General features: G+C 38.0%; 1 protein-coding gene across 1 annotated transcript; it reads right to left on the bottom strand.

Annotated features, from left to right (window-relative positions):
• Positions 1-6,190: 6,190 nt before the first annotated feature.
• LOC113072511 (sodium/bile acid cotransporter 7-like) lies at positions 6,191-15,670 on the bottom strand. The gene is made up of 10 exons (XM_026245501.1): positions 15,544-15,670; positions 11,253-11,335; positions 11,038-11,174; positions 10,578-10,653; positions 8,853-8,889; positions 8,655-8,738; positions 7,911-7,962; positions 7,719-7,792; positions 7,496-7,641; positions 6,191-6,659 (listed from the first exon to the last, which is right to left on the bottom strand). The coding sequence occupies exons 1-10, from the start codon at positions 15,647-15,649 to the stop codon at positions 6,642-6,644; spliced, it is 813 nt and encodes a 270-aa protein (XP_026101286.1). The 5' UTR covers positions 15,650-15,670; the 3' UTR covers positions 6,191-6,641.
• Positions 15,671-16,190: the final 520 nt, after the last annotated feature.

Genomic DNA, 16,190 nt, shown 5'->3' with positions numbered 1-16,190 from the left:
AATGTTTGGTCAGTAGCCTAAAGAAGGATTTGATCGTCCTGTAAGTGTAACAGCAACAATCACATGACATTTGTAATAACATGTACATAAATTGTTTATTTTGTATTTGCCTACATGATGTATTTTAACAGTTTTATTATTAACCAATCATTATTGGCTCATTATTTTTTATATAATGCATTTTAAGCCATTTTAAAGGCTATTGATGGCTTAGGTCTGTTTTTATAGCAACAACAACAACAAAATATTACAGTATATTAATACTTTGTAAATTATTAGAGTTTGGGGATCGCAAATCATTTGAGTCAGTTCGGAAGTTCAAAGCGGATTCGCGAATCATTTGAGTCAGTTTGGTGATTGCGAATCATTTGAATCAGTTCGGGAGTTCGTAGCGGGATCGCGAATCATTTGAGTCAGTTTGGGGATCGCGAATCATTTGAATCAGTTCGGGAGTTCGTAGCGGGATCGCGAATCATTTGAGTCAGTTTAGGAGTTCAGAGCGGGATCGCGAATCATTTGAGTCAGTTCGGGAGTTCAAAGCGGGTTCGCGAATCATTTGAGTCAGTTTGGGGTCGATCACGAATCATTTGAGTAAGTTTGGGAGTTCAAAGTGGGTTCGCGAATTATTTGAGTCAGTTTGTGGATCGCGAATGATTTGAATCAGTTCGGGAGTTCGTAGCGGGATCGCGAATCATTTGACTCAGTTTGGGAGTTCAGAGCGGGATCGCGAATCATTTGAGTCAGTTCGGGAGTTCGAAGCGGTTTCGCGAATCATTTGAGTCAGTTTGGGGATCGCGAATCATTTGAGTCAGTTCGGGAGTTCGTAGCGGGATCGCGAATCATTTGAGTCAGTTATTTTGCTACCCCGGTAGATCCGCCCCTGCATGTTTGTATTTTGTTTTTAATAATAATAATAATAATAATAATACATTTCTTGAAATTATGAGTGTACTTCTCACAATTCTAAATAAATAAATATTCTCAGACTTGTGTGATATAAACTCAAATTTGCAAGTTACAAAGTCAGAAGTGCAGGATAGAATTGTAAGAAATTGCAATCTTAAGAAAACTGTACTTTTTTGCACAGAATTTGACTTTATACCAATTGCAAAATTATATCAGAATTCAGAAAAAAAGAAGCCAGAACTGTGAGACATAAACTTGCACTTGTGAGATAAAAATGAAGAACTGCAAGATACAATCTTGCAATTGTGAGAAAATTGAGAAAACTTGTGAAAATTGCAAGTTTATTGTGAGATATAAACTCCCAATTGTGAATTATAAAGTCCAATTCTGAGGAAATAAAAACTAATTTCTTACAATTATATATTGCAATTCTGACTTTAACTTTCTATATTGCGAGTTCATATCCAGCAATTCTAAGTTAATAACTTGCAATTGCTTGTTTTTCATGCAATTCTGAGAAAAAAGCCATATATGCGAGAAAAAAATTTGCATTTACAAGAAAAAAGTCAGAATTGTAAGATAAACATTTGGTTTTTTATTCATTTGGAGAAATGGGCCTATATGCTATCTAATTATCTGTCTATGTAACTGACTAATGGATTGTGTGTTGTTCTGCTCAGTAACGGTCCAGAGTTCCCGGGCGTTTATGGGGTTTCTGCTGCAGGCTCGCTCTGTTGTGGAGGACCGTGTGGTCGGCGGTGAGTTCACACTCCACCCTCCGAGCACACACACGCTGTCCTGCCTCAGTCCAGACGACACGGTCACACACTCGGACAAGATGCTCAAGAGAAACCTGTCCTTCAGCTGGAGAGCCCCGACACACCCCAGCGGAGACCTGCGCTTTTAGTGAGAAAAACACCAGCTACACTGTAATTCAACTAGCTTAACCAGAACAAAAACAGATTATGTTATATAAAAAATCGCCCTGTAAAGTGTATGTTTGTCTATTGCTACAAATATAGCTGTGCTACTTATGACTGCTTTTGTGCTACGGGGTCACAAATGTGACATTTTAATTCTCTTTCTCTTTGCAGCATCACACTGGTTCAGTCCTATTTTGTGTACTGGTCTCGAATCAAATCGGCAGTGGTGCATGATGGGATACGTAGTTCTCAGAACACTGACAGCGTTACAGGACAACCGATGGCAAGCAGGACAGGTGATTATGACCAGCACACACACACGCAATATACACAAAAATAATGAATGGACCTGAATTTGACTTGGGTTAGAAAGAACCTAGCAAACCCTAAGAACAGTGTAGCAAGTTAACAACAACCCAGAATAACGATAGAAACCACAGAGCAACAAACCACTCTGAACCCGTAAGCAACCATCATCGTGGTGGTGAGTTCCACACATTTGAGCGACACTTAAATTTGCTTAAATGCATCAAATCATTAAAACATATTTGGCTCAGGAAATTCTTACGTTCTTAAATGTTTTTTTTTTTTTTTTTTCAGCCTCGTTACTGGAAAAAACAGACAAACAAACATCCCTGTCTGCACACACTAACACATCTACACACACCAACACACATTCAACACACAACACACACATAATCACATCGTCACACACTAAGAATTATGCACAACATAACATTGACACTAACACTCATGCAGCACATAACACACACATAATCACATCTACACACACTAACACACACACCAACACACACTCATCACACAACACACACACGACCCCATCTACACATATTAACACACACGGCAACACACACTCAACACACAACACACACACAATCACATCTAAACACACTAACACATCTGTACCACATAACACACACACCAACACGCACTCAACACATATACACACCAACACATACACAACCCCAACTTTTAACACACACACTAACACACCATCGTTAAATGCATCACATAACTTACACATTAACACACACTCAACACACAACACAAACACACACTCAACTCATAACACACAAACTCCATCTTTTAACACACAAACAATCACACAATCGTCAAATGCCACTCAAACAGCTCTGTCCTCATCTACACCGACTTCCCCAAACACATCTTCATCTCAGAGCATCTCGACACTTAACACACCAACACCAAATAACACACACCAAACCTCTGCTAACAACACACACACCGTCCCAAATCCACTGTTACAGACTCATGCTTCACTTCAGATGACAACGCAACACACACACACCTACACACCTCCATCACACACTCATAGCACACAGTTCTTCACTGCATCCCTCCATCCCAAACCCTCACCGGCTCTACGACAAGCCGACTTCTTCTCATCCCGGGAGCCCACAGAGCGTGCCATCTCCCTGACCCAGCACAAAAAACACCCATTTGATCTGTTTGGAGATGTTCTCAGTCGCCCGAAACAGGCCAAAGCCCCGTCTGGAGTCCCGGAGAGAGGCATGGAGAGGCCGGAGCATGTGCCCAGGCAGAGTGCACCTGAGCTGGGTCTGCTGCTGGGTCTCTCGGCTGCGCTCGGCATGGCCATCGCTGTGGGGCTCCGGTACCTGCAGAGGAAACACTGTCGCAAACGTACAGCCGTGTCGCTGAACGACCGTAGCCATGACGACAGAGGCGTCATGCACGTGCAGGAGTGCGGAGATCTGGTGCAGGTGCGGAAAATACGGCAGAACAGCGTCCTGGTGCTGCAGGCCGAGTACAACCTCATCACACCGAGCGGGAACTGAACACGTGCACGGATACGGTTAATGAAAGAAATCACAAATTAAAAAGTTTGGGGTTGATCAGATTTTTGCATGTTTTTGAATAGTTTCTTCTGCTCAGTATGGCTGCATTTATTTGATCAAGAATACAGTTAAAACAGTTATATTGTGGAATATCATTAACTGTATAGAATTACCATAGCAACCACATCGAACACCCTAGTAGTAACTGTGTTGCATTACCTTAGCAACCACCCAGAAAACCCTGGCAACTGTGAAGCATCACCTTAGTAACCACCAAGAATTTTCCTTAGCAATCACCCAGAACAACCTGGAAACTGTTTAGCATTACCTTGGTAACCACCCAGAACACCCTGGCAACTATTTAGCATTACCTTAGTAACCACCCAAAACTTTACATTAGCAACCACCCAGAACACCCTGGCAACTGTGAAGCATCACCTTAGTAACCACCCAGAATACCATCGCAACTATTTAACATTACCTTAGTAACCACCCAGAACTTTACATTAGCAACCACCCAGAACACCCTGGCAACTATTTACCATTACTTTAGTAACCACCCAAAATGTTACCTTAGCAACCACCCAGAACACCCCGGAAACTGTGATTGTGAAGCATTACCATAGTAACCACCAGAACACCCTGGCAACTGTTTAGCATTACCTTAGTAACCACCCAGAACTTTACCTTAGCAACCACCCAGAACACCCTGGCAACTGTGAACATCACCTTAGCAACCCACCCATAACTTTACCTTAGCAACCACCCAGAACACCCTGGCAACTGTGAAGCATCACTTTAGCAACCAACCCATAACTTTACCTTAGCAACCACCCAGAACACCCTGGCAACTGTGAAGCATCACCTTAGTAACCACTCAGAACTTTACCTTAGCAACCACCCAGAACACCCTGGCAACTGTGAAGCATCACCTTAGCAACCAACCCATAACTTTACCTTAGCAACCACCCAGAACACCCTGGCAACTGTGAAGCGTCACCTTAGCAACCCACCCATAACTTTACCTTAGCAACCACCCAGAACACCCTGGCAACTGTGAAGCGTCACCTTAGCAACCCACCCATAACTTTACCTTAGGAACCACCCAGAACACCCTGGCAACTGTGAAGCGTCACCTTAGCAACCCACCCATAACTTTACCTTAGAAACCACCCAGAACACCCTGGCAACTGTGAAGCGTCACCTTAGCAACCCACTCAGAACTTTACATTTGTAACCACCCAGAACACCCTGGCAACTGTGGAGCATCACCTTAGCAACCAACCCATAACTTTACCTAAGCAACCACCCAGAACACCCTGACAACTGTGAAGCATCACCTTAGCAACCCACCCATAACTTTACCTTAGAAACCACCCAGAACACCCTGGCAACTGTGAAGCATCACCTTAGCAACCCACCCATAACTTTACCTTAAATACCAGCCAGAACACCCTGGCAACTGTGAAGCATCACCTTAGCAACCCACTCAGAACTTTACCTTAGTAACCACCCAGAACACCCTGACAACTGTGAAGCATCACCTTAGCAACCCACCCATAACTTTACCTTAGAAACCACCCAGAACACCCTGGCAACCTTGAAGCATCACCTTAGCAACCCACCCATAACTTTACCTTAGAAACCACCCAGAACACCCTGGCAACTGTGAAGCACCACCTTAGCAACCCACTCAGAACTTTACCTTAGATACCAGCCAGAACACCCTGGCAACTGTGAAGCATCACCTTAGCAACCCACTCAGAACTTTACCTTAGTAACCACCCAGAACACCCTGACAACTGTGAAGCATCACCTTAGCAACCCACCCATAACTTTACCTTAGAAACCACCCAGAACACCCTGGCAACCTTGAAGCATCACCTTAGCAACCCACCCATAACTTTACCTTAGAAACCACCCAGAACACCCTGGCAACTGTGAAGCATCACCTTAGCAACCCACTCAGAACTTTACCTTAGATACCACCCAGAACACCCTGGCAACTGTGAAGCACCACCTTAGCAACCCACTCAGAACTTTACCTTAGAAACCACCCAGAACACCCTGGCAACTGTGAAGCACCACCTTAGCAACCACCCATGACTTTACCTTAGAAACCACCCAGAACACCCTGGCAACTGTGAAGCACCACCTTAGCAACCACCCATGACTTTACCTTAGAAACCACCCAGAACAGCCGAACAGAGTTAAGACAGAGAAGCAGACAGTGCTTTTGCCTTGTTGAAGAACTACGAGAGCTGTACTTCAGTCTGAATCCTAGTATAAACGCTGTGTTTAAACCACTAATGAGATAGAATAGATACAATCAATAACATCCACTGAAGGTAAATCACGGTTTAACTAAATACCCAATCTGTGTCTGATCTCAAAAATGAAAATAATGATTACAAATAAATGTAATAAAAAAAGATTTATGAAGTCACAATTTTTTTGTTGTCATTTTTTGCAAACAAACCCTCATTTAGACGGATATTATTAATGACAATCTTTATTGTCTTCAGTAACATGTCAGATGGTGACTACAGCTGACATTTAAATCATCAACATAAATGAACAATGAGTCAGTAACACTCTCATCTTTAGGTAAACGTGAAGGATATTAGCACTGCAACTTCACTTTAGTCTTTACAGCTGTAAAATTAACACACAAAAGACTTCAGAGCTCTTTCTGGATGTCCAAAAACAAAAAAAATCAGAGTGCCGTTGAAGTAAGAAAATATTTTACACTTCATATAAAAATATACATTCATGTATCTGTTTATAAAAGCTCATGAATCGTCCGTCGTCCCTGTTCTGAGGCGGCTGACCGTCTGAGGTCACGCAGGTCACGTTAAGGCACGTATACATCCACCTGATCACATCCCGTCTCGTCTGGTTTGGTCTCGTTGATTCTGGTCTGGTTTGGCTCAGCCAGTGTTTCACAGCTTCCAATCGACAGTGTACCTGTACTTCATATGGGTGTCAGAGTCTGGAAAGGAAGTCAATTAAAGAGTTAAAACAGCCCCAAATGAACTTTGATCCAGCATACAGTAGCACAGGAATCTATCATCTGACATCTTGTGAAACAGATTTTAAGTTCAAGTTTTTAATGAAAATCTGATATGCATATGCATTGTGAGCACAAACTTACACAATTTAAAATTGAATATTTTGTGTTTTGTGTTCATTTTCTCATTCTTGACCTCATTCACATTTAGTGTTTTTTTTCCCTTGTGGTTTCACAAAATAATTTCAGATCAACATCCAGTTTTGTTTCTAAATCAAGGTTTCATATCTTGAGTCCACAAGTTGATGAAAATCCAACAATTAAATATATATTATAAATATAATTAAAATTTGATTTGATGTATATAAATTAATTAAAAACATTTTTTTATTAATAATGTATTCATTATTAACTAAAATAAAATAAAAACTAAAAAAAAGATTAATTATGTAATTGTTTTACCTGCAAGTTATGTGACTATAAAATGACATCAGAGAACTACAAACATGCAAATATGTTGTTAAATATTAATTTAAAATGTATACTTTAAGCACCTATTTTAACATTTTATTCATCAATTATTTAAATTACAGAAAATAGTGTACTTAAAAAAAATACATATTTAACAATGTCAATAAAATATGGAAAAATAATTCATTTTTTTCACAAAAACATCTTTGCATCTTACAATTGTGTGATCACTTTTTTTCATTCCCACTCAATATTTCACAGAAAGTACTGTTTGGATTTTTTCACACTTATTACACAGCATTTTTATATAAACTTGCATATGTTTTGTTCGGAGGTGTGTGTGCTACCTTCTGTCTGCCGCTCATCCATGTTTTAATGGAGGGCAGTAAGACGCTTCCCAGCAGGATCTGAGCGGGATGATAGATCAACAGAGGCACTGATATCAGAGATAGATGCTCATAGCCCTCAAACATGATCTTCAGCATGGGAATACCTACACAAACACACAGCAAACATGAGTTTCAGTAGCCATTCATATGTGCTTTACTCAGCCAGTCGTGTGTGTTTTACCTAAAGTTAGGGATTTATGAGTCGCACAAAACATGATGGCAACTGAATCAGCCGCAGTGAAACCAGAGGATTTCCTGCAAACATCACAAACATATCAACAGATTGAGACACGTTATGTGGTCTTTCACACACCACAGAGTAAGAGTCAACCAAATGAAAGGAAAACCCTAAATTATTAAGCATATTTCTCACCTCGTAGACAAGAAAAATATCAGGGCCATGAAGCTCAACAGACTGGAAAATACTGAAAAATGAAGGGGGGTGAATATTAATGATATACATTGATAGGCTAACAGCAAATATGTGAACCTGGACCACAAAACAAGTCCTGAATATACATTTTTCGAAACTGAGATGAATAAGTAATGTGTGGTTTGTTAGGAGGACAATATTTGAGAGATATCTGAGGGTGCAAAAAACTCTCTTAAAGATCTCCAAATTAATTCTTAGCAATGCAAATTACTAATCAAAAATATACTAAATATCTTCATCGAACACGATCTTTACTAAATATCCTAATGATTTTTGGCATAAAAGAAAAATCAATGATTTTGACCCATGCAGTGCATTTTTGGATATTGCAACAAATATCCTCGTGCAACTTTGTGCTCCAGAGTCACAGATGGTCCTTGCTCTGAGAACAGCACTCACTGATGAAGACGACGATGAGCAGGCTCAGATGGTCCAGCTCTATGCTGGGGTTGGAGAAGGTGTCACAGAAGGTGGTGTAGATGATCATGAGCAGAACCACGCTGCTCACTTTCTGATCTTATTATTGCACTTTATTTATTGCTTGTCTGTGTCATAGATGAGTCAAAATCAACAAAACGTTGGCTTAATTAAGGATTAGAAGTGATTTTTTTCTACTCTTTTGTTGACATTTGGAAATAAGGAGCATCAAAACACACAATTTATTAAAACAACTCACTCACTCACCTGTCCGACTATGAGAGGGACAACCACTGTCATGAAGAGCTGCGAGAAGATGGAGGAGAACGGGACAGAAGACGAGGAGCCCAGCTATAAACACACACAAAACAATACATGCTCAGAACAAACCTACACAGAACATGCTTATTGTTCAGCACATTCACAAGGAACAGAAATAACCAATAAAAGAGGAGTTATACTCACAAACACCAGCAGAAGAAGAGGAGAAAATGGCTGCAGCCTGTAACGAAAAAAAATACACGTTATATACATTAAATACATAAACACATACATACATTTAGTTTTATCTACTATGTGCACACAACATTGTGATTGCCTGGTTGTAGATTTATGATTTGTAGAACAATGTGTTGTAACAGTATTGTAACAGCACTACATGTGTTACTACATGTGAGTGTTTACCATATCGTGAGTGCCTCTATATGTTTCTGAATCCCTGAAGAAGTCTTTGTATTACCGTGAGTATTTGTTTATAGTTAGTATTTAGAGTTTTTGTTTATCTTGTCAGCCCAGTCCTGTTTGGTTATTTTGTAGCTACCCTAGTCAGTGTTTTCCCCCTCGTGGGTTTGTTTTCCCCTTTTGTGTTAATAAACCCTCTGTGTAACCTGATTCCTGTCTGCACTTGAGTTCCTCCCTTGCCAAACCGTGACAGATATATGAAATATTGGTGAAGTTGTGATTCCTGTGATATAACTTGTATGTGAAACTGTGATGTGTTTGTAAAGTTGTGATTGTTATGATTGGGTGCTTTTTTGTTATGGGCATAAGCTTGTACAACTGTAATCATTGTGATGATAGCCGTTTGTAAATTCTATGGTTTTATTTATTTTTGTACACCAAATGTTGTGATCGTTCTGATGGGAAGTTATGATTTCTATAAATCATATGTGATTATAACAGTAATCGTGATTTTGTGGTGAAGTCTATTTGTAAACTTGCTAGCCACATGGAGCTGTGTTTTTAAAGTTGCAAGCATGTGAAGATATAATAACTGTAAATGATATGCATTTTTAAAGCTGTGATTCAGGGTTTGTGTAAAGTTGTTACCCATTTGAAGGAATGTATTTGTAAAGTTGTGACTTATGTGATGGAATGTGTTTGTAAAAATGTGATGAATGTATTTGTAAAGTTGTGATTGCTGTAATGGAATGTGTTTGTACAATTTTTATGAATGTATTTGTAAAGTTGTGATTGCTGTAATGAAATTTGTTTGTAAAAATGTGATGAATGTATTTGTAAAGTTGTAATAGTTGTGATTGTGTAAAGTTGCTACCATTATAAAGAATGTATTTTTAAAGTTGTGATTGCTGTAATGAAATGTGTTTGTAAAAATGTGATGAATGCATTTGTAAAGTTTTGATAGTTGTGATTGTATAAAGTTGCTACCATTATGAGGTATGTATTTGTAAAGATGTGATTGCTGTAATGAAATGTTTGTAAAATTATGATGAATGTATTTGTAAAGATGTAATTGTTGTGATGGAATGTGTTTGTAAAAATAGGATGCATGTATTTGTAAATTTGTGATAGTTGTGTTTATGTAAAGTTGCTACCACTATGAGGAATGTATCTGTAAAGATGTGATTGCTGTAATGAAATATATTTGTAAAATTGTGATGAATGTATCTGTAAAGATGTTATTGCTGTGAAGAATAAGTGTGTATAGTTGCTGCTGTGATGGATGCAAGCTTGTTGTGATGTTGTGACTACTGTTATAAAGATTTGATTTTGTAAAGTTTTATTTCTAAAGGGGATTATTAGTTATTTATTTTACAAAATAATGTTGTTGATCTGTTGGTCAACGTTGTTGTTTTTCCAACATTGTGATTATAAAAATGATCATGACTTTTTAGTGAGGTCTGCTTGTAAAGCTTTTTATTATGTATTACAGTTTTATCATTTATTTACCTCATTTCCTCCTACAGCTTTAGTGAGGATGACAGCAGAGGAAACAGGAGGAGGCATACAAGCAACCGTCTGCAACCTGAGAGAGAAAAGTTCATTATAATTTACACACATAACTTTGCATTTAAATCACATTTGTTTCCCCACTGTATTTCCAGACATAATTACCCTATAGTATAATTACCCTGAGTCCCTTCAGGAAATTTCAGTGAATGGTTGTGCTGTAGTGACTCATAATCTTAAATGTTATAAAATCATGAAAGTCTTTTCTGCCTGTGAAAGGCTGTGTGGAGGCTGCATATGATCACAATGACTCTCTTGCAAGAAAATAACCAAAAGAGCCAACACAGAAGTCCTCTGAGGTCCAGTTACACTCAACACAAACCTACCATTCAGCCGAGAGGTGGACAGGTAGAGAGTGTGACTGTGTACGAGGAGGAGGACTGAAAACATGCACACTTACCCTCTGAGAAGCCATTCGTTGATCGCTGTCAGGGCCAGAACTCTGAGAAGGAGCCAAATAGCGACGGGGAAAAATACTAGCGTGAATGTCTGGATGAAGAAATGCAGCTTTACGTGCATCAATGCACTTGCTAGCTCCTGAAAACAGAGCAAAATAGACATTTGTTTTTACAAACTAGTTAAAAAAATGTAATTAAAAAGCGGGGACCATCATACCTCTGTTTTCAAAGACAAGCCACTGTTAAAGAAAATAACAGATACTGCAACATAGGTGATGGTGATCTCTGGCCGGAGAGGACCTGAAAGAGAACAGACTCTAATGATCATTGGGAAATAATAGCATTATTATGTATGTAAAATGGTATTTCCATGTTTTCAGACACTAGGATAATGGGACTATGGTAATATCAAGGTAATTTGGACAGATAAGCATTGTTTTATTCCATTTATCATTGGTGTACAATATAAATATTGTGGACATTGTGAGGACATTGTTAGTGTATTCTATATTAGATATTCATGTTGGAGGAAAACAAACATAGTGATGCTGTAACATTCCTGATCAATCCAACTTTCCCATTGAAAGTTTGAATCCAGATCTATCTATCTATCTATCTATCTTTCAAACTTAAAAGCGGTTTAAACAACCAAACAAATCTCTATAAAGGCTCTCTCCGGATTATTCAGATCCGGGTTTTGCAACGTGTCAAAATAATGACAACTAAAACAACCATCAACCTGTTGCACACAAAACCCCATCCTATTGAGATCAACTTCACCAAGAACCCCTGCATTAAGACTTAGACATCCAATGCACTTGATGCCAACTCACATAATAACTACTTACTAACACTTTATGTCAATGCACAAACAATCAATTATTGATCACTCCCTTGTTTTGTCATATTCATGCATATGACTCATGCAAATCCCCAGCCGGCATTTCAACGTTGATTCAACGTCAGGTACCATGGTTGAATCAACGTTGAAAAACCTTTCGATTTTGCAAATTGGATCAACGTTGAAATCACGTTGCATTATAGGTGAATTAGGGTCGTGCTGCAGCCCTGGGATGAAAGCTGAATGAGGTGTTGATTTTGAAAAGTTAATCAGCGTTGATAACACGACGTTGTTTCCCCGTCGTACCTTGCACCGTGTATAAATACACCTAGATCCTAGTTTGCATTTAGATCAACATGGTACATGCAAGGCTAAAATGGCAATGGCTTTACAAACAACTTCAATAAACTACCACATGCTCAAAATTGTCAAACAGCAGTTAAATTGTGGAAACATACTGTATAAAACAGATGAAAATAATCCCACACTTTATTATGCAGAGTATGCATGGAGGTGATGCTAAAAACATGTAGTAGAACAATCCAAATACAATAATATTTAAAGGTTTTTGTAAAATAATTTGGCACAAAAATTCATATTTTTTGCAGGACTTACAAGACAAACCCTTGTACCTTTATGACTGAAACCAGTGGATCTTTTATTTTGGAGGAAAACTACAGTTTCTGTCAAAAAAATGTTTGATTAATGTGTCTCATTACAAGAGTTGTGCACATTTGTGCCGTGAAAATGTGTTGCACAGTACGAGCAGGGAACCTTCAACCAGTTGATTTCTAACGGGAACCCCCCCCCCCCCCAAACCCCCCCCACCCGGACTGTGCGGTCTTTACTGTGGGGAATGCAGAATGAGATTTCTACCGCAGGGCACTCTAAAATGTTAGAAACAGCAGCCTCGTGTATATAGTGTGGTTGTGCTTCGGGTGATCCTTGAAAGTGTCCCAGCGCTAGGTCCTTTCTGACGCCGTCCCCTCCACTCTCTTCCACTTGTGCACTTTCTGTACCGTCCTGTATAAACATTTACATTTAATCATTTAACAGACGATTTTATCCAAAGCGACTTACAAATGAGAAGAACAGAAGCAGTCAGGTGTACAAGCGAACAACAACAGTAAACAAGTGCCATGACAAGTCTCAGTTAGTCTAGTACAGAACACATAGCCAGGTTTTTTTTATTTTATTTTTTATATGAAAGACAAGAAAAGAAGGAAAAGTGCTAGCATTAGTTGGTTAAGTTCTGGTCAAAAAGATGAGTCTTAAGATGTTTCTTGAAAATGAGTAAAGACTCAGCAGTTCGGATTGAGATTGGGAGGTGATTCCACCAGCTGGACACAGTCCAGGAAAAGGTCCGTGAGAGTGATTTTGAACCTCTTTGGGATGGCACCACAAGGAGTCGTTCACTTGCAGAGTGCAAACTTCTGGAGGGCACATAAGATTTAACCAGTTTGTTTAGGTATGTTCACAATGTTTCACAATAACTTTGATATTGTGAAATATATTTAACTGAAAACTGAATGCAAAATAAATTATACAATATTTTCACTTTACAGTTCAGTAACAGTGAGGTTGGAAACAAAGTGGACAACACTATTCATTAAACACTTATTTAATGTATTCAGATGAAAATGTACAATATTAACAAATTATTCACAAGCAGTGTTTTCGGAGCCCCCAGTTACACTGTTTTAATCAGAACACTAGTAATACAGTGTAGTAAAACAAATAAAATCTAATTCAGTAAATTTTTAATAAACTAAGTACAATCAAAACCTATCACAAAAGGTCAAAGCATCTCCAGCAGAAGTGACAGTGCAATGTAGCAGATGAACAATTTCTTACCAATGTTTCAAGAATAAACTGGATACTCGATGACTCTACAAGGGGAAAGAAGAAATGGTTTACTGAAAAGTTCTTAAAAAGCTGGATTTCATATTATACCATTTCTTTAAACCACTGGTTCTCAAACTTTTTATACCAAGTACCACTTCAGAAAATATTTGTTATTAAATATTAAGTTGCACCATAATGACCAACCTTACATTTCAGCAGTGTAGTAGGCCAAACTATTCAGTAACAGCTCTACAGTTAAAAAATGAGGCAGTTTTATTTCTAATAAGAATATTAATTGTTGACAGACACTTTACCATGGTAAATACAGTTTGAACATTAACACTACAACTGTGCTAACATACACAGGTAAATGAAAAAAAAAGTTTAAATTAAAATGTAATTTTAAATGTAATTATGTAACAAAAGTTACAAAACTGTACTGTACTTTAACTCTAACATACTTAAATGTGCAAAAAAAACTTACTCAAAGATTAAGTTAAAATGTATTAACATTAATTAGTTTAATTTAGTGATTCACCTGCATAACAACTAGAGGGGGCCCGACAATTTGAGAACCATGGCTTTAAACAATCCTTTTTTTTATTTATTCATTTTCATTAATTCATTAAAATTATATTATTTAAATACAGACATTTGCACTTATATGTTTCAGAAAACACTTTGAAACTATTATTAGAATACAAACATATATAACACACCTAATGCATGGGATTCATATCAGGAAAATATGGGAAAATCTCTAAACCATCTCTAAATCTCTCTTACCAGCAACACATTAGGTGAGCACCTAACTTGATCAGCTGTGATAAAGCAATGCAAAAATAGACACAGGGGTATTTATTTATCTGCAGGTTACATGTCCTTTAAACTACCCATTTGTAAACTCTGGTAATACTTTACTATTTTCAAAAGATAATAAAGATAAGGTTAGCGATTTTCTTACCTCATTTTGCCAAGATGTTTTCAGGACCTCGCAGAACACCTGTCCCTTCTTGTGTTCACAGTTTTTGTTCTCCATTGACATGTCACGACTCAAATTCGCTCAAAATAAAGAAAAAATGTACAGGCAAATATGAAATAATTCGGGACCGATCGAGCAGTCAGTTATAACGAGCAGCAGCTCACAGTTAGCCGCCTCACTCACAGAAAGACGACAATAACGGTCATATTTTTAAATGTAGAAAGGCGCGAACCGATTAATTGTCCAGTTTCCTGAATGACAGCCAGAATAACCAATCATGATAGAAGTAATAAAATAAAACTACCAATGGGAGTTGTTTCAGTGTGATAAAGCAGCGAAATGTATATAGTTTTATTGTTGTTAATGATGATAATATTTAGATTTTAGAATGGGTATCATGACTAAAATATTTTAAAATGCTATTAAAATAATAAATTAGCATTAAACATTTTTAACGTTGTTTCATTAAAACAACTGACCTTATTTCAACCATATTTCAATGTTGAAAGTTGGTCATGTGCTGGAAGTTTTTCAACAGTTCATCTTTAAACATTGAATCAACGTTGTTTCAACGCTGAAACAACTGACCTTATTTCAACCATATTTCAACATTGAAAGTTGGTCATGTGCTGGATATTTTTCAACCATTCAGCTTTAAACGTTGAATCAACGTTGTTTCAACGTTGAAACCACAACTGACCTTATTTCAACCATATTTCAACGTTGAAGGTCGGTCATGTGCCGGATGGGGTCATTTCCTTATGTTGATCTCGGCGAAATGCGTAATTATCACGTTTTTATAGACATTATCGGTTCAGAAATGTGTCCGGTCTTTCTTACCTCCTTTCACTCCCACGGACGGCTCGAGCTTGGCGCACATGATGACGAGCACTATACCGATGATAAACCATTCTTTACGCACGCGAGCGATCAGACCGACGAGCATCCAAAATCGACGAGCCTCTCTCTTCCGGACACATATGCGTTACCGTAACCACCGGAGTCCGAGCGCAACGCTCATGAATATATAAACATGTATATTAATAAGATCCAGATACAAGCCCCGCCCCTGCTCCAGGATTGGTTAGTGGAATCTTCTTGCTTCAGCAGCCAGCGATTTGTAGTAGCCATAACAACAATAGTACGCTCATAAATATTTAGCCTACTACTGTTGCGTTTAGTAATCAAGCAGAATCGCATCCATTTGTATTTAATATTAATAAGTAATAGATTATGAATATTAAATACACCGTAATGACTCGTATCAGAGCGCGTATACATAGGTATAAGCTTTTTCACAAGTGCTTTATTTTAAATGTTTTCATTATTTCATTTATATAATGATTAAATTTGTGAAAATCAAAAGCTTTTAGTTCAGGAAATGCAGATGGAAATGTTTAAGAAAAAAAAGAATAAAGTCATATTTTTGTAATCATCTTTTTAATAAGTGATCAAAGAAACCATTCCATACAAAAAAAAAATATGAA

Source organism: Carassius auratus, unplaced genomic scaffold (genome assembly GCF_003368295.1).
Source record: "Carassius auratus strain Wakin unplaced genomic scaffold, ASM336829v1 scaf_tig00009243, whole genome shotgun sequence".
NCBI lineage: Eukaryota > Metazoa > Chordata > Actinopteri > Cypriniformes > Cyprinidae > Carassius > Carassius auratus.
Note: the sequence above shows the minus strand (reverse complement) of the source record. Positions and strands in the feature narration are given on the sequence as shown.